The sequence below is a fragment of the Dromiciops gliroides genome, chromosome 3 (assembly GCF_019393635.1).
Source record: "Dromiciops gliroides isolate mDroGli1 chromosome 3, mDroGli1.pri, whole genome shotgun sequence".
NCBI lineage: Eukaryota > Metazoa > Chordata > Mammalia > Microbiotheria > Microbiotheriidae > Dromiciops > Dromiciops gliroides.
The window spans coordinates 245,623,908-245,647,487 of record NC_057863.1 but is presented as its reverse complement, the minus strand read 5'-3'; the positions used below and the strand labels follow the sequence as shown (position 1 = coordinate 245,647,487).

Genomic DNA, 23,580 nt, shown 5'->3' with positions numbered 1-23,580 from the left:
CAGTTGGAGAGCCCCCTAAGTACAGTAAGGAGGAAAAGTGCCTCCTTATGTGTTTTCTTTGAGATGAAACTGGATGATTTTTTTCCTTCTTAAAATGGATTTAATTTATATCTTAATTTGTACATTGCATATATTTCCCCTTGTATCCTTCACCTCTTCCCCTCCTTAAGAACCAGCCCTTATAACAGATTATTTTTTAAAAAAGAGGAAAAAGAAGAGAAGGGAGCAATATTTATTAAGGACTTACTATGTGTCAAGCATTTTGCTAAGTGTTTTATAAATATCTCATTTGATCTTCACAAGAAAAAGAAAGAAAGAAAGAAAGAGAAAGGAAGGAAGGAAGGAAAGAAGGAAAGAAAGAGAGAGAGAAAGAGAGAAAGAAAGAAAAGTAAAGAAATGTAAGTCTAACCTCTATGGAAAAATTAAAGTGAATTGATAAAGTTCAAGTAGTATCTTGGGAATTTTTTTCCTTTTATAATTGTACTTGCATTCTTAGTGAAGTTTTGAGTTGTTGAGATTATTTTTTAGCTTTGTGCTTGCTCTCAGAGGAAGAGTATGCTTCCTGAAGCTGTTTTAAAATTAAAATATACATAAAAAAGCATATGGACATGTCAATATTTAAAGGATATATGAATTTATTGATGAGGACACTCTCTCCATCAACATAGAGCAGCTGTCACTGAGCTTAAGCAGACAATCTACAGGAGCATCTGAAGCTGAAAACATACTACCCTGCAGATAACCTACTGATTAATATCTTATATACCAAGGATGAATTTTGAACAACTGTTTTAAAACCACAAACCAAAACATTCTAAGTTCGTTAGTCATTTCCTTAATGGAATCCTTTTGCATGCTGACATCAAGCATACCCAGACGCTATGCAAAGAAATGCACAGAAACATTAATATCTGATTTTTTTAATGATACTGATTCACCTGATGTCAAACTCCACAGTATAGTAGAAAACATCATAGCAAGTTTCAGGGCACCAAAATCATGCCACCATCACCACTTTGGACTCAGCTGTCTGAATACCTCTGCTGAAAATTGTTTTTGATTAAAAAAAAAAATCCATGCCCAGCCCAGTGTCTTGCATGTAGTCATCCCTTGAGAATCAATTGATCAATTAATAGGCACCTATTAAGTGTCTGCTATATGCCTGGGGATACAAATGTTAGACAGATGAATAAAGAATGGATGGATGGATGGATGGATGGATGGATGGATGGATGGATGAATGAATGAGTGAGTGAATGAGTGAATGAGTAACTGATTAAATGAAATGTCCATGTAATTCTCCTGGTTTTCCAAGTCGGCTAAAGTGTGTAATATGCCATTGTATACTCAGTCAATACTCTTTATAACATGGAATGCAAAAAGCTAGAAAATGATTAAATATGTCAGTAGAGCTTTTCTGAATTCTTACCTCCATTAGGACAAATAGTGCTGCAAAGAACAGAAGGGTGGCCCATTCGACTCTGTGTAGAATTATCTCAAAGTCATGAATGTCAGCTAATACCAGTAACCAGATAGCCCCCAGAATCGCAATCCATCCTGAAAAAATAAGTAAATGTATCAGTAAACCTAACTCCTAATGATTCACAAACCACAAAAGAATACTTAATTTTTTATGTGTGGGTAACTTTTTTAATAGGAGAGGGTAATTTGAAAACTAGAGCAAAAATGAGACAGTAGATAATTATCCAATTAAACTATTCAGGCCCTATAAAGTACTTTTGTATCAGTTACTCGATGAGGGAGATGCAAAAGGCCATTGGGTTTGGGTTACATTTCTTAAACATCAAACCATAAAGGGATTATTTACAATTATTTTCTTTTTTAAAAAAGGACAATTGGGGCAGCAAGTTGGTACAGTGGATAGAGAACCATTCCCAGAGTCGAGGGCCTGAATTAAAATCTGACCTCAGAAATGTACTAGCTGTGTGACCCTGGATAAGCCACTTAACCCTGCTTACCTCCCCAAAAAGGACAGTTGTACATGTGACTGTATTCCAATTTGGTTCTATTTCATGTGTATACTTTCTTCCTCAGGAATATTAAAAGCAGGCTATTTTCATAATTTAGAAAACCAATGAAAATGAATTTTCTCCAATAATAACTAGTTTATAACAATGAAAATTAGTATATCCAATAATAATTAGTATATTCTGTTGTGTGCCATAGATTTGGAAGAGATGTTGAAAACAGGCTCTGTCTCTACATAATGCTATACTCAGTACCTACCCAGTTTTATTTCCATTATCCAACAAACACTCTACTCTAGTGAGGTTGATCTCCATCCTATTAGTGCCAACACATTCAGCACGTGATGTTTCCTAATGCTAGTCCTTCCTCCTAGAATGCATTCTTTTCTCCACAAAGTATCTAAACCCTATCCATCCTTCAAGGCCCATCATTGAGATCTCTAGTTATTCTAGCCCACGGTGATCACTCTCTTAACTAGATGCACCATGGTATGGTGGGGAAATGTGCTGGGTTTAATCCTACCTGTGATATTTGCTACCTGTATGACCTCAGGCAAGTCATTCAACCTAAGAAACTGGACTTCACTTTCCTCATCTATAAAATGTGAGAGTCAAATTAGATGGTCTCCAAGATCTCTTCCAGTTCTAAATCTATTATCCAATGACCTATTTTACTTAGAACCATATATTTAACACTTAATGGGTCTGTAAGTGTTAAATTTGTGTTAATTTTTTCCCATATCAAATATAGTATAAGATCTTAAGAGCAGAGACTAGGTCTTCTTTTACAAGAATTTAAATATATATTATATATGTGTTTAACTACATACATTTAACTATATATATCTATATATATTATATATTAACTATATCTATCTCTATCATCTGTCTGTGTGTGTATATATATATTTATATATGTGTGTATATATATTTATATATGTGTGTGTATATATGTATATGTGTGTGTATATATGTGTATGTATACATACATACATATATATATATATACATACACACACATACATACATACATACATCTAATACCTCAGGGTAGAGAAGCAGCCTGGTATTAAATTGGAAAAATGTGAAGTCAGAAGAAAGGGGTTTTAGTCCTGGTTCTAAAACTTACTCATTGTATAATCTTGGACTTAAGTTAATTAAATTAAGTTGCTCAACTTCTCTGAGCCTATTTTCTCATTTGTAAAGCTAAAATCATAACACCATTACTACTTACTTGTAAAGGTAGTTAGGTAAATCTTTTGTTAACCTAAATTTCTAAGGACATATAAATGGTAGTTGTTATTATTAGTATCCCCCAAAGTACCTAGAAGAGGGCTGACACTCAAATAGGTTCTTTTTTTATGGAGCAATGGGGATTAAGTGACTGGCTCAGGGCACACAGCTAGTAAGTGTCAAGTGTCTGAAGTCAGATTTGAACTCAGGTCCTCCTGAATCCAGGGCTGGTGCTTTATCCACTTTGCCACCTAGCTGCCCCCACCCCCAAAATAGCTTCTTAATAAATACTAACTGGTTAATTCCAAAGAGTAATATCCACTCCTTTTCTTACTTTTTTTTTTTTGTGGGGCAATGGGGGTTAAGTGACTTGCCCAGGGTCACACAGCTAGTAAGTGTCAAGTGTCTGAGGCCGAATTTGAACTCAGGTACTCCTGAATCTAGGGCCAGTGCTTTATCCACTGTGCCACCTAGTCGCCCCCCCCCCTTTTCTTACTTTTTAAGATAAAAATAAATTAGATAGTATGGTTCAGTGGAAACAGCACTAAACTTGGAACCATAGAACCTAATTCTGATACAGGCTGTCATCTATGACTTTCATGACTTGGGAATGTCACTTAATGGTACTGGGCCCATTTTACTCATTGATAATATGAAAGAGTTGAGCTAGATAGTTTCTAAGGTCTCTTCTACATCTAGATCAGTGGTGCTTGACCTGAGGGGTCCATGAAGTTTTAAAAATATTTTGAGAACTGTTTTTCAATATAATTTGTTTCCTTTGTAATCTTGTGTTTTAAGCAGTTAAAAACATTCTGACAAGGGGTTCATAAGTTAAACCAGCCAAAGAGGTCCATGGCACAAAAATGATAAAGAACCCCAAATTTTCAGTTCATTCTCCACATTTGCTGCCTTGGCCCAAGGATGACTCCAGGCTGAGGCCGTATGGATGAGTGGTGCGTCCTTACATGGGACTACTACATCATCAGAAGTCATAGCCACATTGTACACTTTCCTCCACCATCACTTTCTATACTGGCTGCCTTTACCTCCACAGGTATGAGGCCAACCATCCTTTCTGCTCCACCTTTGTGTGATATATTATTCCCTCAGAAGAAAGTTCATTGAGAGCAAGGACCATCTTATTTTCTTGTTTTTGTATCCCTAACTCTTAGCACAATGCTTAGTACATGCTTAAACTCTCTCTCCCTCTCTTTCTCCCTCTCTCTTTCTCTCCCCTCTAACACATTCCCTCTGTTTCTCTGTCTCTTACCAATATGGTCTTAGGCAAGTCATTTAATCTCAGCAGTTCACTAATCTGTAAGATGAAGGAACTGGACCAGATAGTTTCTAAGGTCCCTTCTAGCTCATAAAGCTAAGATTCTATGATTATATAATGAGTTGCTAGATGGTGCAGTGGATAGAGTGCTGGGCCTGGAATTAGGAAGTCTCATCTTCCTGAATTCAAATCTGGCTCCAGACACTAACTAGCTGTGTGAACCCAGACAAGTCATTTAACCCTGTTCACCTCAGTTCCTCATCTGTAAAATGATCTGGAGAAGGATAAGGCAAACCGCTCTAGTATTCTTGCCAAGAAAACCCCAAATGGGGTTATGAAAGGTTGGACACAACTGAAAAATTACTGAACATGATTATATAATACCTCTTGATAATGCTTTTGCTTTGTCCCTTTGCAATTAAGATGTTTGCCTTAATGTCTGATGAGGCAGGTTTTTTTAAAAAGAATAAGAAAAGAATCTCAGATATCTTTTTTGATTCTGAAAAATGCAAAAAAATTTCTTCAATTTTAAGGAAAGTTTAACATTCATACATCTATAGTTTGTATATATGTATACAAAAATATATAATAGTTGAAAGAATTAGTAAGAATTTTTATAAGAACTCAGTTATGCAAGTTTCTTTCTAAAACTCTGCTCCCTACAATTATATTTATCCTATCATTTTGGGATGCCTACAGTTCCCTAGGAGAACATTTTTTTCTAGCCTGAAGTCAGACACAAATTACAAATTCCAGTTGAGTTCCCATAAATCCAAACTCTATATTCAAACTGCTTTGTCTTATCACCCAAGCTCTCAACAATAGTCAGCAACCCAATGAAGTCTTATTTTTCCCTGTATAAACCTCAATTTTTCTTTTCAATTTTGGTTCTAAGGCCTGATGCTGGCTTTTTGCTGACATATTGGCCATAGAAGGTCTGCTCTTTTCAAATAAGAGCAAAAGAAGGACTTTCTTTGGCCATGCACCTGGTAATAATCCCTCTAGCTTTTATCATGGGCTACACATTCTGTGGTCACTTTACTCCTTAATAACATCAGGGGGAAAAAGAGTAAGTGGTGTCAGTGAGACTGTAGGTGTTAACATCACAATTTCCAGTCACACAACTCTATTACAATTTCTTAACTGAATTGTTAGGTTTGTCAGCTTAATATACCATTTATTACCCTTCTTGGGAAGAAGAACAAATGGTCTCAGCAAGAACAAATGGACAAAAACTAAAATGGCCTTTAAAATTGAAGGCACCCCAGCAAATTATACTCATCAGATGCTGTTTCTATGAAAGTATTACCCACTTAACTGTGATGCCTTCATCAATAGCTCTTCCACCCTCAAGGAGAAACTGTGTGGCAAATAGTCACATCTTTTCTCATCTATGTTTCCAATGGTACCCAATTTGAATAAAAAAACAGAAGGCCAGACATAGGCCTCTAAAAGCCAAGGGAGTAGGAATGGGGAGTGGGTCAATGAATTGAAAAATAAATAGAGCACAGTGGTTAAACTGTTTGGACTGACCATATGTCAAAACAGAGGGGAAACTTTGTTTTAATTATCTATTAATTGTAACCAACTCCAAAATATTTCTTACTTTTAAAGATGCAGTCTCCAAATTGTATAACACGACTTGCACGACTTAGATTTAAAAGAAGCCTCAGATTCCATACTGATCTCTCACTCTAAACAAGAATCCCTTCTTTGACATTCCTTATGGTAAGTTAATCAACTCATGTTGGAAAATCTCTTGATAGAAGGAGAGAAACTCAATAAGGAGCTCTTTCACATTTTTGAACTGCTCTAATTTTTGCAAAGGACAGCTGGATGGCACAGTGCTGAGCCTGAAGTCAGGAAGACTCATCTTCCTGAGTTTAAATCTGCTCTCAGATACTTGCCAGCTGTGTGACCCTGAACAAGTCACTTAACCCTGTTTGCTTCAGTTTATTTATCTGTAAAATGAGCTAGAGAAGCAAATGGCAAACAACTCTGATCTTTGTCAAGGAAACCCCAAATAGGGTCACAAAGAGTCTGACATGACTTAAAAATGACTAAACAACAATCATATTTTGAAAAGTTGTAGAGTCAAATTCTGCAACCCTGTTCTCTTCAAACTCTAGCCTGCCTACTTCCAATGCACATGAATCTAATTCTTTCACATATAAATGTTTTCAAACATTTATAGATAATGACCATGTTCTCTCCACCCACAACCCACCAACCACTCAAGCCTTCTTCTCCACAGTTTATATTCCCAATACTCTCAGTTTGAAGTATCCTTCCGTTTGTAATCATGGGTCATCTGTCTACTGATGATTCCTCAAAGATGATAGCAGACCACCTTAGATGCTATAGTCAACCTTCTGATGCTGAGCCTGTCTGTACTTAGTTATTTTAGCTCTACACAAAAGACAGACAGCCATCTCCAAGTCCATATTAAAAACTTATCCAGATTGGTTGTTGCTGTGGTTCAATTATTCAGTCATATCCAACTCTTCATGACTCCAGGGAGCACAGGACTCCTATATGGCATATGGGGTTTTCTTGGCAAAAATACTGAAATGACTTGCCATTTACTTCTCCAGGTCATTTCACAGATGAGGAAACCATGGCAAACAGGTTTAAGTGACTTGCCCAGGGTCACATAGCTAGCAAGTGTCTGAGGTCATATTTGAACACAGAAAGGTGAGTCCTCCTGATTCCAGGCCAGGCATTCTATCCACTATACCACTTATAAGCTCACTCTTTTTTTTGGGGGGGGGTGAGGCAATTGGGGTTAAGTGACTTGCCCAGGGTCACACAGCTAGTAAGTGTTAAGTGTCTGAGGCCAGATTTGAACTCAGGTCCTCCTGAATCCAGGGCCAGTGCTCTATCCACTGCGCCACCTAGCTGCCCCTAAGCTCACTCTTAAAGGCACCTAAAGAATCTAATAGATGAATGAGCAGAAGGAGCCCATTTCTGACATGGAGATTGACCCATACAAAGGCATATAAATGGAGAGATGGAGTGATTTCAGGGAACAGCAAGTAGCCAGTTTGGCTAGAATGAAGGGTACATGATGGGTGAAGTGTGTAGAAAGGAAAACTGGAGCCAGATTGCAAAAAGCTTTAAATGAAGGCTTTAAATTTGTATTTTTTCTTAGAGGCAAAAGGAAGCTACTAGGAGTTATTTAAAAGGTGAATGAATAGCCAGACTTACACTTTAGGATTGTGTGAAGAATCAAAATGCTAGTAGTAGGGAAATCCATTGGAAAACTAATACAATAGAATAGAATTGAGGTGATGAGAAACTGAGCCAATATGGTAGTTTGTTAATAGTGAAAAGGGGAAAGGTACAAAAGATGATTTGGAGAGATTATCCAGGAAGAGGGAGTGATCAGTGGTGGCATATGCTAGAGAGAGTTCAAGAAGGATGAGGACTGAGAAGAAACAAAACAAATAAAAATAATGTAGTTAAAATTATAAGGGAAACGGGTAACTGGTAATTTGCATCAAGTTTTTCTGGTAAAGGTTTCTATACAAAATATGTAAAGAACTGATTGGAATTTGTAAAAACAAAAGTTGTTCCCCTATTAATAAATGGGAAAAGCACATGAACAGGCAATTTTCAAAGGAAGAAACTCATATTCTCAATACCCATATGAAAAAAAATGCTCCAAATATCAAAGAATTAGAGAAATATGAATTAAAACAACTCTGAGATTCCATTTCATACATATCAGATTAGTAATAATGATGAAAAAGGAAAATCACAAATGTTGGAGGAGCCACAAGAAAATGGGTACAATAATACTGGTGGGGCTGAGACTTGGTTTACCCATGCCAAAAAGCAATTTGGAACTGTGCTGCAAAAGACACTAAGCTGTACATCCCCTTTGCCCTAGCAATACCACCACTAGGCCTATATTCCAAAGAATTTATTTAATGAAGAAAAGAATCCGTATTATTAAAATACTTATAGCAACTCTTTTTGTAATGGAAAAGAACTAGAAACTTAAAGGGTACCCATTAATTGGGGAATGGCTAAATAAGTTAAGGTAGACAAATATAATTAAATATTATTGTGCTATAAACAATTATAACATGTACAGTTTCAGAGAAAACTAAGACCTATATGAACCGAGGCAGAGTGAACTGAGCTAAACTGAAGGCAGGGGAACAATGTAAACAGTTGCAACAATGTTATCAAGAAAAAACAACTTTGAAAGACTTAAGAACTCTGCTCCATGCAAAAATAAAACATTATTCTGAGGAACCAATGAAGAAGCATACTACCAATCTCCTGATAAGCAATTAACTCAAGATACACAATGAAACATTTTTTTGCATATGGTCAATGAGGGAATTTGCTTTGCTTGACTCTGTGCATATATTTTAATATAAGCTTTTTCTTTTTTTGTTGTTCAATTTGGGGGAGGGAGTGTGGAGAAAAATAGAAGCTTGTTAATTTTTAAAATATAATTTTAAAGGAAAAAAGAATGAGAGAAGTACAGTAAATAAGAGTAGAGAATTTTTCTAGGACTTTATGGAAAGGAGGAGAAATATAAGATAATAGCTTAAGGAGATAGTATGATGGTTTTGGGTTCCTTAAAGGATTATGAACAGTGGAGAAATGAGTAAGGAGAAACATAAAATTAGGAAAAGAAAGAAAGATGATCAAAAGGGCAAATACTTAAAAGAGATGGGAGACTGTGAGATCAAGGGCACAGAAGAGGGTTTGACATTGGCAAAGTGAAGGGTTCCCCCCTTATCAGAGTTTGAAACAAAGAAGATTTGGGGAGAGAGCAATGTCAAGAGGTTTTTAGACATAAAATAGGTGAAAGAGAGAGCTCATAAGTATATGGCCCCTATTTTCTCATTCAAGTATCCGGTGAAGTCCTGGAGACTAACCAATTCAATTCAATGGTTTCAAGCATAAAAGAATTGCCTTACTGCAATGAGGACCCATTTGAAATTGGATAACAAATTTACAGTGAGTCTTGTTCAGTACACTTTGACCACTTTGTCCAGTATCATTCAGGAACAAGTAGGTAAGAGGAGAAATAGCATAGAGCAGGAGTGATCCTGCACTGGCCAGGTATGAACAGCAATAAGACAGGGAAGCAAGGGTTCAAGCTTAGAAAGCAGTGTACAATTGAATTGGTTAACTATAAGGTCAAGACTGGAAAGAAAGAAAAAAAGTGAAGTCAGAAAAGGGGTAATATCCAAGAAGAATATTGAGGAATGGAGGGACTAGAGGTTATGCCCAGGATTAAAAATAGGTTCAGAAGGATTAAGGCACAGGAAGAAATGGAAGGATACCCCAAAAGAAGAATTTCAAAAATCTTGATCATGGCAATGAAACATATTGGGATGTGGAAGCAGACAAACCCCTCCTCTTTTTTTTTTGGTTTGGGGGGTGGGGCATTGCAAGGCAATGAGGGTTAAGTGACTTGCCCAGGGTCACACAGCCAGTAAGTGTCAAGTGTCTGAGGCCAGATTTGAACTCAAGTCCTCCTGAATCCAGGGCCGGTATCCTATCCACTATGCCACCTAGCTGCCCTCCCTCCTCTTTTAAAATATCAATAAAACATTTAAAAATATATCCAAATCTGAGGCCTTTGGATTCATCTTAAAGAAAACTCTTACAAGTGTTTCCTTAACTATCAATTATACCAGGTCACTTGTGATCAGCTGAGAGAAAAACCCATGAGGGAAGTGGTCATAGGGAGATTTAATGGTTTTAGGGAAATGATTATCTAAGATTAAATTATTATTGTTCTGGTTCAATGAAGGAAAATGTTAACTTTTACCTGAGTTGTATAACTATGTTTTAGAATATTGTTAAAATTTTCCTTGTTCATAATTCCTACATGTGGTACTTATATAATGTCTTTCTTAGAGAGATGTCCTAGGACTTAAGGGGACTTTCTCATTTTTGGCATTTCCCTCTAAAGCAAAACAATTAATTTTTTTTTTTAGAAAAATGACAAATTGGGGGTGGAGCCAAGATGGAGGAGGAAAGACATTAAAGGTACAGAGCTCCTGACACAATTACCTCCAAAACAGCAATAAAACAAACCCTGTAGTGGCAAAACCCAAAAAAGATGCTGAGATAATTTTCCAGATTAAAGGGGGCCATACTGGGCTGCAAGCAGAATCCAACACCCTCTTCCCCCATCGTGCCAACACAAATCCCCAAACACACTGCGCAAGGGGAATTTATCCCCAGCCTCCGAATCAGCTGCAGTACCAGCATCTTTTGGAACTAAGCTTACCATCAGATGAGAGGGCTGAACGGCTGACCAGGAGGGGGGGGGTTGGAAAACACGTGGGTGTCTGTGGGACCTAAGGAGGAGTTTGGATATCCCACCCCAGCAGGGAACCAGGATGAAATCTTGAGCAGCAGGAGGCCCAGGTGGGGTAGGGGCACAGGCTCGTTGAAGCTGAAAACCACCACAGCACTCTGCTGGCTGGTTAACTAGCAAGTTGGCTTGAGGTTACCTTCGGACCAAAGAACAGGCCAGGTGAGAGAAAAATTCTGCCCTCCCTCAAACTGAAACACCTGGGACCCTCTAAAGCTTGATACAGTGTAGTTTGCAAGTAGGGCCCCACCATAAGAGGGAGCTAAAAAGTCAAGTAAAAAACTGCAAGATGAGCAAGCAAAGAAAGTTGCAAATTATTGAAAGTTTCTTTAGTGACAAGGAAGATCGAGGTGCACCTTCAGAAGAGGATAACAACCTCAGGGCCCCTACATTCAAAGATTCCAAGAAAAATATGAATTGGTCTCAGGCCATGGAAGCACTCAAAAGGGACTTTGAAGAGAAAGTAGGAGAGATAGAAGCAAGATTTAGAGAAGTGGAGGAAAGAATGGAAAGAGAAATGAGAGCAATGAAGGAAAGCTATGAGAAAAAAGTCAACAGCTTGAAAAGCCAAATGGAAAAGGAGATAAAAAAGCTGTCTAATGAAAATTATTGCCTAAGAACTAGGATTGAACAAATAGAAGCTAGTGACTTTATGAGAAACCAGGATACAGTAAAGCAAATCCAAATGAATAAAAAAATAGAGGGCAATATGAAATATCGCCTTGGAAAAACAACTGACCTAGAAAATAGATCCAGGAGAGATAATTTGAAAATCATTGGACTACCTGAAAACCATGTCCAAAATAAGAGTTTAGACAGCATCTTCCAAGAGACTGTCAGGGAAAATTGCCCTGATGTTCTAGAAGCAGAAGGCAAAATAGAAATTGAAAGAATCCACTGATCACCTCCTGAAAAAGATCCCAAAAGGAAAATCTCCAGTAATATTATAGCCAAATTCTAGAGCTCCCAGATTGAGGACAAAATATTGCAAGCAGCTAGGAAAAAAGGGATTCAAATACAAAAGAAAAAATGACAAATGACAAATTTTTAGAATTTCTGGCTGTCTTTGTCTAAAACACAGAATACAATAGCAATATGCTTATGCCACAAAGGGACAATGAGACCAGAGGTTTGAGTATGGCTGTGTGGAGCTTAAGTTGTAATATATAGGAGCTAAGAAGGTTTATAAAGTGAGAGGCTGAGATGGGTGAGGAGATGTGTAAAATGATGTTTCCAATTATAAGAAAAGGGGTTGAGATGAAGAAAACTACAAGAAAGGTACCAAAAATCATTGAAGGAGCAAGGGTGATCTTGGTGGGAGGGGAGGAAGAGTCCAGGTCTATGTTACCATTGTCATTGTTTGTCCTTCATTCTCAAAGAGGACCATGACACAAGTCATGACTCTCAATGAACTGGATTTAAGTTAGGGAAGGCTATACAAAGTCACCAACCTCACTCTCTCCTCTAGAGCCATCTGCATTCAGTAGCAAGATATACATATGGATGACTGGAGATGGCCTCAGCCATTTTAAGGCAATTGGGCTTAAGTGACTTGCTGTTCCCTAGATCTATGACCAGGGTCTGCATAGGATGATACATAGAGATAGAGTGAACCTCTAAGAAGAGGTTAATGAGTGATGACATCAGACAGATGTTCTGAAAATGGCAGTGGGGAACAAAGGAGGATGTTTTTTTCTTTTCCCAGTCCAATGTATGTATCTAGGACATTTTTAAGGGCATGCAGTAGTAGAGAGGGTGATCAGGAATACAGTATCTTTGGGAAAGGGATTTGGGAGAGATCCAGGTCACTGTGTCTAAAAGAGAAGGACAGAAGGAAGAAAATTTTATTTAAGATAAGATAAATTTCTGGGGCAGCTAGGTGGTACAGTGGATAGAGCACTGGCCCTGGAGTCAGGAGTACCTGAGTTCAAATCCAGCCTCAGACACTTGACACTTACTAGCTGTGTGACCCTGGGCAAATCACTTAACCCCAATTGCCTCACCAAAAAAAAAAAAAAAGAGAGAAAGAAATTTCTTAGCAATAGAAGGGGGTTCTAGAGGGCTTTTTGGAAGAAACAAGTAGAGCTGGATAGGGGCTTTGAAGGGGAATTGCTAAGAGCATGGGTACGAGATAATGGAGAGTAGAAGTAGGTAAGGAGAGGTGTGATTTTTCACTTGAGTAATTCTGTATCATAGGAGAGAAGAAAGTGGGAGTTTTCTAGGCATAAGATGGGAATGTAATGCCTTCTGACTCAGGATCTCACCTTATCCTAGTAGGAAGAGTTGATACAGGGGTCTGAGTCCAACCAACCAAACTGTACTTATGGAACTCCTGTAGACTACTTAAGGCATATGATGACACAGGCATATGATTTCATTGATCTAGGTAACTCCCACATTAGGAAAATCCCTCTAACAACATAGGTTGGCTTTTGCTTTGCAACTGATTATAACAACCTCTGGCAAGGTATTGCCCAGCCACAAAGATTCTGGGCGTTGTAGTTTTTCCCTACATTGGAAGAGAGTAGAACAGTATGATAACAACCCTCATATACAACAAATGGTGGGAGCTTGAGGAACCCTCAAATTACAATGAGAAGTAGAGAGAGGTCCCATGGCAGCAGCTCTAGTATAGGAGGCAATGTCTGTGAAATATATGGTTTCCTTTTTCCAGACCATGAGAGTTGACCTATTAAGGGACAAGCAGAGAAGTGTGTGATTGTTTTATTCACAGACACCTGCTCCAGTAGCAGGAGTAACCAAGAGAAGAACAGGCAGGAGGAAAAGACAGTCTTTATCCTGTCCTTGCCTTACTTCCACTTAATTATATTTTTTCATTCTGTTCAATAATACATTTGCTGGGGTTTATATTATTTCTCCTAAACACCTGTGCATGCCCCTGACTTTATGTTCACTACCTGGTGACCCCTTGTTTGCACTATGAGGTTGCAATGGTAGGCACACAAGAAAGAGGCTTTTCCTAGCACAAGGCTCAGCCCCTCAGACCACTGTCAGTTGTTTTTGTTTTGTTTTGTTTGGGGGGGGTTGTTTGGGGTTTTTTGCAGGACAATGAGCATTAAGTGACTTGCCCAGAGTCACACAGCTAGTATGTGTCAAGTGTCTGAGGCAGGTTTTGACCTCAGATCCTCCTGAATTCAGGGCTGGTGCTTTATCCACTGTACCACCTAGCTCCCTCCCCCCTCCATTGTCAGTTTTGTCCACTAACTGGAGTGTAAACATAAGTCTTCTACGAGCAGAATTTCTAGTAACCCAGGCCATTTTTTAATACAGCAACACAATAGATGAGATCCTAAGCAAAACCAGATGTTAAATTATTATCTTAGCTGCCTAGGACACCAAGAGATCAAATAATTTGCCTAAGCATCACTCAGCCAGTATATGTCAAAGGCAGAATTTCTCTGTCACTTAGGTAGTCTGTCAACCACAGAACAGCTGCCTCAGGTAGAATGTGGTAATTAAAAAAAAATTCTGTTTTTTTTTCCTTCTATGGGCCTGATTAAATAACTATATGTGCATTTCGTCTTGTGTAATTGACTGTTAAGCTATACTCTTGTAACTGAATGAAAATGCAGTACAAAAGAAAAAGAACAAGATATTCTCTGAGTTGGGAGAGGCATGAATCAATTTACACATAGAGATCACACCCTGGGGTTATCACCTGTGAGGCAGACTTAGGGGAGGTAGTCAGACCAGAGAATCTAGAGCTTGTGTTTCCCTCAAGCACTCTCTAGGTTTTGGTGGAGCATATAGCTACTATAGTAAGCATGAAACTGCCAGTACCCTGTCTTTATAGTTGTAAAGGAATAGGCAAGTGGCCAATGGCTCCCCTCTGTGATTGAGTGGGTCTTTGACTAGAGTATTTATGTTGAAAAGAGGATTTCTAAAAATCTATTTATGAAAAACCTATACATCACCCGGAAATGTCACAGATTTCTTTGTTTTTTTAATTTTTAAGAAAGTTTTATTATTTTTAAAAATATTTTTTTCTTGGTTTCATTTTGTTTTTGTGCTTTCCATTAGAATTTCCTTCTAAATTGAACGACTGTTTCATTATACTTTAAAACTATGTTAGTGTTCCAATTTTATGATAAAAACAAGAGTTTTCACTGTTGTCCACTTAGGAATCCATGCCTGATTTATTGTTGTGTCCATTGTGAGTATTAAACAAAAATATATTTAACTCTTTCATATGCATATTTATTAAGATTTATTTTAAAATATAGATTATTTCATTCTTTATATTTGTATCCCCATTGCTTAGGACATGCCTGACACACAATGGATGCTTAATAAATTCTTATTGATTTATTGAAGCGTTTCAATTGAACACACATAAAGCATTTTTTTTTTGCAGGGCAATGAGGGTTAAGTGACTTGCCCAGAGTCACACAGCTAGTAAGTGTCAAGTGTCTGAGGCTACATTTGAACTCAGTTCCTCCTGAATCCAGGGACGGTGCTCTATCCACTGCACCACCTAGCTGGCCTAAGCATTTTTGGTTTTTTTTTTTGTTTTGTTTTTGTTTTTTGTTTTTTGCAGGACAATGAGGGTTAAGTGACTTGCCCAGGGTCACACAGCTAGTAAGTGTCAAGTGTCTGAGGCCAGATTTGAACTCAGGTCCTCCTGAATCCAGGGCCAGTGCTTTACCACTGTGCCATCTAGCTGCCCCCTGCCCTAAGCATTTTTGATAATAAAAATAAGCACTAAGGACTAAAATATCAAGGAAACCCTGGATTTCACTCTGAATTACATGGGAGGGAATTTATGGGAAATAATTATTAAATGTTAAAAGGATATAGGAATGTGTGTGTATATATCTATATCTGTATGTATATGTATAGAGATATATAGACATAACCTATATCAGATTACCTGCTGTCTAGGGGAGGGGGGAGGGAGGGAGAAAAATCTGAAATTGTAAAGCTTGTATAAACAAAAGTTGAGAACTATCTTTACATGTAATGGAAAAAATAAAATACCTTATACATTAAAAAAAAGAAGAAAAAAGGATATAGGAAGATGTGGCTTGTATGTTGCTTGAATCAGTAACACAATATAGCATGCCTAGAGAGATAAAAATTGGGGAAAATACATGGAAACTAGTAACTAAATTCCCCAATGAAAAAGAAGTGATGGAAATGAAATCCAAGACTCTCTTGCAAAGAGAAATTATCTGAACGTTCTATAAAACCCATGTATAATAAAAAGATGACATCTGGAGGAGAACAAGCTAGATACAAGCCAGTATAAGGACTTAGCAGTGCCATGTTATGAATCTTCCCAGGAGAGCTGCTAGGTCCATCTGGTAAGGGACCATTCAAGGCTGGGATAGGACATCCTAATAGTGGATAGAACATATCACAACATTTGCAGGGGATTGAAGTCAAGAAATAGAGACTAATGAGCAATCTCCTAGGACCAGCATTCAATCTGCTAGGCATTCTGAAATCAGAGGACTCTCATGTCACAGTGTTGAAATAGTAGCAGAGACTAGAGAAGTAATTTGTCATTACAGAGAATCAGACAGTTCCTCGATACATACCAAAGAGTAGAGGAGAATCCTTCTAAGTTGGCACTATATAGGGAAGACTACTGCAAAGGCTAATTGATGGTCAAGGGAGCAATGAAGTGAGAAGTAGATGGTATGAGGAAGTCCCTAGTAAGCACTAGGCTGATAATTAACAAGTAGTGAAAGGCAGCTAAATGGACATCTGATTGGACTTTGAGTGAAACAGGAGATTCTCTGTAATGAGCTGTTGGACCCTCTAAGACCATTGGAGGGAGAAACTGATGTCAAAAAGAAAGAACTTAGAAAAACTCCTTCCAAAGTACCTTTGAATGGATGGACTATATATGTGAACTGGTCATTGAGATTTTTAGGGAGGAGCTCAGAGAAAGCCCATTGAGAAATGGAAATATGGATGGAACCACTCTAGTTAGTGTAGAGCTCTACAGACCACTTTAGACAGATTTCAAGGAGTTCACGGACTTGGAACTATTAGTATTTTAATGACTCTTTCAACATAATTATTTTCCTTGGTAATTTTTTGTATTTTATTTTGTGCATTTAAAAAACATTATTCTGAGTGGGGAAGTCATAGGATTCACCATACTCCCAAAAGAATTCATGACATTAAAAAAAGGTTAAGATTATCCATGATGTAGAGGAAAAAGGACTGTGGTATTCTAGGTTACAGCAGTTGAAATGGAAGAATTCCACCAACAGTGGGTAGCCAAAGAAGAAAAGCTGCCTTCTATGAAAATGTGCACTTGAGGGGCAGTTAGGTGGCACAGTGGATAAGGCACTGGCCCTGGATTCAGGAGGACCTGAGTTCAAGTCCGACCTCAGACACTTGACACTTACTAGCTGTGTGACCCTGGGCAAGTCATTTAACCTTCATTTCCTCCCTCCCCCCCCCCCAAAAAAATGAAAATGTGTACTTGATGTCTGTCTATTCACATACTGGATGAATTCAAAAGAAGGATCAAAGCATCAGTTAATCAGAAGCCGAGTAAAAGTGTAGGATACATTCAGAGAATGGGATCACTCCTGACCCTAAAGATCCTAAACCTAAGTTCACCAATGATTCTTCATGGGACCTTTCCCCTGAGACTCTTAGGACCTAATGCAGAAGTGACAGAGTTCTGAAAATGTTAAGTGTCTTAGTTTACAAGACAGAGGATCTCAAGTGATCTCTGTATTGTTGTTGTTCTCTAAGAGAAATTTACCCCCCACCAAATACCTCTATAGCAGGGGTTCTAAACCTTGTTTTGAGTCGTAGACCCCATTTTGTCAGTCTGGTGAAGCCTATGGACCCCTTCTCACAATACAGTTTTTAAATGCATGAAATAAAATGTTTGATTTCAAAGTAAAACATTCATATTGAAACATCATCATCACAATATGTTTAAACCTAATTCATAGACTCCAGGCTAAAACCCCCTGCTTTGGAGTGTATTCAGGGGCTAAGAGTCTAAGGAATAAGTAAGAACTACCTAAACTTAGGGTATATTACTGCAAATGAAGCTCCTTAAAGAAACTGCGGGTGTCAGCGAGGTGGTTGCTATCTTGGCTCTAATATAAATCACTTTAGTCCAATTAGTTCTCAAAAGAACTTTAGAAGCCATCCAGTTCAACCTCTTTTTTCAACTGTTTCTTTAAAAAAATTTAAAATATATTTCGTTAATATAATTGGCTTTTCCACACCTACATTTTTCACTGTATCCTTCGCCCATCATCCTCCTAGAGAGCCATTTCTGATGATAAAAAAAAAATGGAAAAGAGAAGGGGAAATGAAGGAACTCACAATTTTGGATAGCTTCCATCATCTCAGTAGAGTTGAGTTTATCTTCTGAGAAAGCAGGTATGAAATAGAGTCTTGGAGACAAATGTGTCATGAACTGGCCTCTCCAATTTTATTATTCTTTTCACTTTACAGGCATGAATTTGAAAATTCAAACATAATATAGTTTTATAACATTCAAATAGCTAGGGATATTTTCTAGATATATAGTACTAATGTAGTTGTCACAGTACCATGTATGTCATGAAGTGGTATAATCAGCTAAATAATATTCTGAGTTGGAACCCCAGTTTCTTGACTAAATTCTTTATTGCCTTTCTCTTGCTCTTCCAAGAACATGATGTAGACCAAAAAAAAAAAAAAAAAAGATAACTGCGCCTAACTTTTTTCAAAGAAATCAGTTTTAACAATCATGGCACTTGTTGGCACCTACCTACCATGAAAATAAATCTTTTCCACTGAATTGTACAGGGGAAATAATGACCTGTTAATGTTTGTGGATAGTAATTCAAGTGAAGCGTCTATAAGATAAAAACAATAAGAATTTAATTTGCCTGTGAACATCTTTCCAATCTTGTTCTCCCTAATAGCCCTTTCCTTTATGTTAGATTGCCTATCCACAGGTGAACATCATGAGATTTTCATTTAAAGTATTAATCCATTTATTTCTCTCATTTGGAATAGATAAATAATTGCACCTTTCTCAAAGGGTTCTTATGAGGGTCAAAGGAGATAATACTTATAAAGGGGTTTGCAAACATTAAAGTGCCATACAGATAATTTCAATTGTTTTGAGAACATTTAGTCAAGCCCAATGGTATCTACATATATAAGACCTAGAGTAAGAGTTTCTGGTGCCAGATATTTAAACTGAAAGGAGACAGGAAAGGGAGTATTCCTAAAATGAAAGCAGAAAGGGAACAGGGGAGAAAATTTGCTACATATCTTCTTTTCTATGATTTATAAATTATTTCTCTCCTAACCACCCCTACCATAATCTCCTTTTGGAAAGTGAGCAACACAAAGCAAACATCTGTTCAAGTTTATGAATATGATCATTTGTTATATACTGAATATTTACAATTGCTTCTCTTTTTTTACACAATATTATCTTATAACCACTTTTTCTCAACTCATGATCTCATTTGTGTAAGGAAATCCCAGTGAAGAAAATTCTCCTACTAATTTAGATCAATAACTGATCTGCAACTTCTTCTCTTTCTTGGTTCCTAAGATCATTTAAAATCAGTCATATACTTAGCTAATTCTCAACAATACAATGATCTAAGACAATCTTAATGGATTCATCATGAATCTGCCTCCAAAGAAAGAAATGATATTGTCTGAATACAGACCAAAGCATACCATTTCATTTTTTTCTTTCTTTTTTTGTTTCAGTCTTGTACAAAATGACTAAAATGGAAATGTTTTACATGAATGCCCTTGTATAGCCTATATTGGGTTGCTTGCTACCTGAGCGGTGGGGCAGAATTTGAAATGCAAAACTTTTAAGAAAACAAGCTTTAAATAATAATTTAAAATGTAACTGTGGAACAACAAAATATTATAAAAAATAAAATGCCATATACAATTTTCAAAACTTGATTTTTTTGCTATTGGAAATAAAGTACCAGAAGCTGTGTGGTAAAGAGGAATGAGAATGGATATTTTGAAAAGTTAGGGGGATTCCTGAAGTTGTCTAAAGGGTCTGAACAATAGCTATGGCCACGTGGGTGGAGAGAAGGCCACAAATTCAGAAGATGCTATGAATGTAATAAGTCATAAAATCATAGATCTATTAATGAAATGGACCTCAAAGTTCATGTTGTTCAACATCCTAACATTAAAGATGAGGAAAATAAAGTCATGGGGAAATTAAGTGACTTGTTCCAGGCAATACAGGTATTCAGTTTAAGATGAGACACTCAAAAAACAAAAACAACAACAAAAAAAACAATCCTGGGGGCAGCTAGTTGGTACAGTCGATAAAGCACTGGTCCTGAATTCAGGAGGACCTGAGTTCAAATCCGGCTTCAGACACTTGACACTTACTAGCTGTGTGACCCTGGGCAAGTCACTTAACCCTCATTGCCCCGCCCCCCAAAAAAATATATGTGACACTCAAAACAATGTCTTCTCATTCCAGAGCCAGTACTCTTTCCACTGTAACAGGTTTGAGTATGATCATGTAGGAAGTGTGAGAGAAAGGGAAAAGAGGAGGATGACTCCTGAGTGGTAGACATAGGTGTCAATGGGAGCTAGAGTAGTCAGGAGATGTTTTGTAGAGGAGGTAGAATCCAGACTTTAAAGAATGTGTGAAGGTTGGATAGGTAGAACAGGAAGAAGACAGCATTCTTCATGTGGGGAATTAACATGTCCAAGGTACAGTATAAGATTAAGTGTGGCACATTCATGAGATAAGGAAAAAATGAGACCAGATAGACTAGAGTTGAAATTGTGTGCTGAAGAACTGAATATAATTGGATAGGTAGGGTTGGGATAGATTTTAGAGAACTTTAAAAGTCTAGCAAAGGCATTTACCCCAAGTCCTGCGCAGAAAATGGACATCCACAGAGATATAGGATAGAGTTATAAAACCAGACTGTCCAGCTGTCAGCTAAAGGTCTCTGCTAAAAGCAGGTTCCCTTGCTGATAAGAGTACCTGCAGGTGGCCTCTAAAGATAGAACTAGGCCAGAGTTCTGGCTTTATGGTTTTGGGGGGGTCTTGGGTTTTTTTTTTAAGTGAGGCAATTGGGGTTAAGTGACTTGTCCAGGGTCACATAGCTAGTAAGTGTCAAGTGTCTGAGGCCGGATTTGAACCCATGTACTCCTGACTCCAGGACCAGTGCTCTATCCACTGCAGCACCTAGCTGCCCCCGGCTTTATGTTTTTAAACTAGCCCTCATACTACAAAGCTAACTGTATTGTCAAGGAGAGCCAGCCAAGGCTTCTTTGTAGCAGAGCACTGAAATATGGAGATTGCCAGTTACCTGGGTGGCTTCCCCTTTGTGGCAATGTTAGGGTTCTCCTGTTTCCTGTTTCCCTGAAAAGTTTTGTGCAATGGATTGTACTAGGAACTGTCTTAAGGCATAGTATACTCTTAAAGGACAGGAAGAGCATTTGATAATGAGGTCACCAATAGGTAGGTATATCCTCAAAAATATCTCATTTGCTTGTACCTGAAGTTATGGGGTAAACTAATTTGAAAGAATTTAAAGAAAAGATATGCAGGACTCCAGGGATTGAAACTCTAAAGGCAAGGTTGGTTCACAGGGGACAGAAGGCTTTTAAAAATGGGGAATGCTGATGACATTATCACAAATAATTTCAATAAGGTAGATAATTGTGGGAGAGGGCACCTCTCTAAAAAGAAGTAGCTATATAAAGAGATCAATGGAGAATAAAGATTTCAAAATTATATCAAATAGGGGGGCAGCTAGATGGCGCAGTGGTTAAGAGCACCGGCCCTGGATTCAGGAGTACCTGAGTTCAGGTCCGGCCTCGGACACTTGACACTTGCTGGCTGTGTGGCCCTGGGCAAGTCACTTAACCCCCATTGCCTAAAAAAAAAAAAATTATATCAAATAAAGATGAAGTATGGGAATACAAAATAGCAGAAGAGTACCAAGAAAATAATCTGAGAAAAGTTAAAGTTCAGATGAGATTAATGAGAAATGCTGAGGGAAATTTTTAAGACTTAAAAAACAACTATATGGGGAACAAGAACAAGAAAGAAACCACAGATTGAGGGTAAATGAGATGATTTTTTTTTAAAGAAAACTACTCAATTCTTTTTATTTGTGCTTTCTCAACCAAGAAAAATTATCTTCATGAATGGTCAGAATCCAAGAGAATTGATTTATAAAATTAATGTCGTATCAATCAAATGACCTGAGTTATTTTATACAACATGACAAAAATAAATAAAAGAAAATTCACCTAGAAGAACAAAAGATTGAGAATCTCAAGGGAAATCATAATGATAAAATAGAAAGGAAGAGGTTCTAACAATACAAAACCAGAATTATACCACAAAAATATAATCACTAAACTATTTAGTACCAGTTAAGAATTTAAAAGTTAATCAGTGAAACAGATTAAGTAAACAAGAGCCAAAGGTAATGGAAAATAGTAGCACAATGTTCAATAAATCCATGAAAACCAACTATAGGGGTAAGTACTCCCTTAACAAAAAACTGCTTGAAAAATTGAAAAGACTAGAAGAAAAGTTTATACCAACATTTCACGCCAAATACCACAATAAATTTCATATACATACATTACTTAAGTATGAAAAGTCATATTATAAACAAATTTAAAAAGAGGAAATAACTTGCTAAATTGTAGCTAGAGAGAGGGTGCTTGGTCAAACAGGGAATCAAAATAATCATAAAAGATAAAGTGAAGTCAAAACAATTCTGGAGTACTGCCTCATACCTACTGGATTTGATAATAGGACAGCAGAGGGAAATGACAAATGTTGTAGGAGATATGGGGAAAATGAGACATTAATACACCATTGGTGGAGATGTAAACTGATTCAAATATTCTGTAGAGCAATTTGGAACTATGGCCAAAGGACTATAAAACCATGAATACTCTTTGACCTATTAATACCACTACTAGGTCAGTATCCAAAAAGAGATAACGAAAAGTTAAAGGAACTATATGTGCAAAAAATATTTATGGCAGCCCTCTTCTAGTGCAAAGAATTCAAATTTGAGGAGATGTCCATCAATTGGGAAATGGCTGAACAAATTATGACATGATATTATGATGGAACCCTATTGTGCTGTAAGAAATGATGATCAGGATGCTCTCAGAAAAACCTGGAAAGACTTACATGAGCTGATGCAAAGTGAGATGTACATATACAAAGTAACAGCAATATTGCAAGATGAGCAGTTGTGAGGGACTTGGCTATTCTCAGCAATGCAATGATCCAAGACAACTCTGAACGGCTTACGAAAAATGTGATCCATCTCTAGAGAAAGAACTGATGGTGTCTGAATACATATTGAAGAATATTTTTTTTTGTTTCTCTTTCTTAAGTTTTTTTGTCTGTTTTCTTTCACAACCTAGTGTGGAAACGTTTTGCATAACTACACATGTATAACATATTGAATTGCTTGCATTGTTAAGCGGGTGGGGTAGACAGGAAGGGAGAAAGAATTTGGAACACAAAGTTTTAAAAATGGATTTTTAAAATGTTTTTATGTAATTGGGGGAAAATGAAATTCTAAATTTAAAATAATAATAATAATTAGCTAATATTCAAAGAAAAAAGATAAAGTGAACATCTTTGATTGAATAAAACTGAAAAGCTTTTGTACAAGCAAAATCAATGCAGTTACATTTACCAAAAAAGTTAACTGGGAAAATACATACAGCAAATTTCTCTGATAAAT

General features: G+C 37.3%; 1 protein-coding gene across 1 annotated transcript in view; it reads right to left on the bottom strand.

Moving 5' to 3' along the window:
- Nucleotides 1–23,580, bottom strand: part of OCA2 (OCA2 melanosomal transmembrane protein) — a 621,653-nt gene that overhangs the window by 244,044 nt on the left and 354,029 nt on the right. The window contains exon 18 of the mRNA XM_043996561.1: nt 1,430–1,557. Coding sequence (XP_043852496.1) covers nt 1,430–1,557 — 128 coding nt within the window. The remainder of the gene's footprint in view (nt 1–1,429; nt 1,558–23,580) is intronic.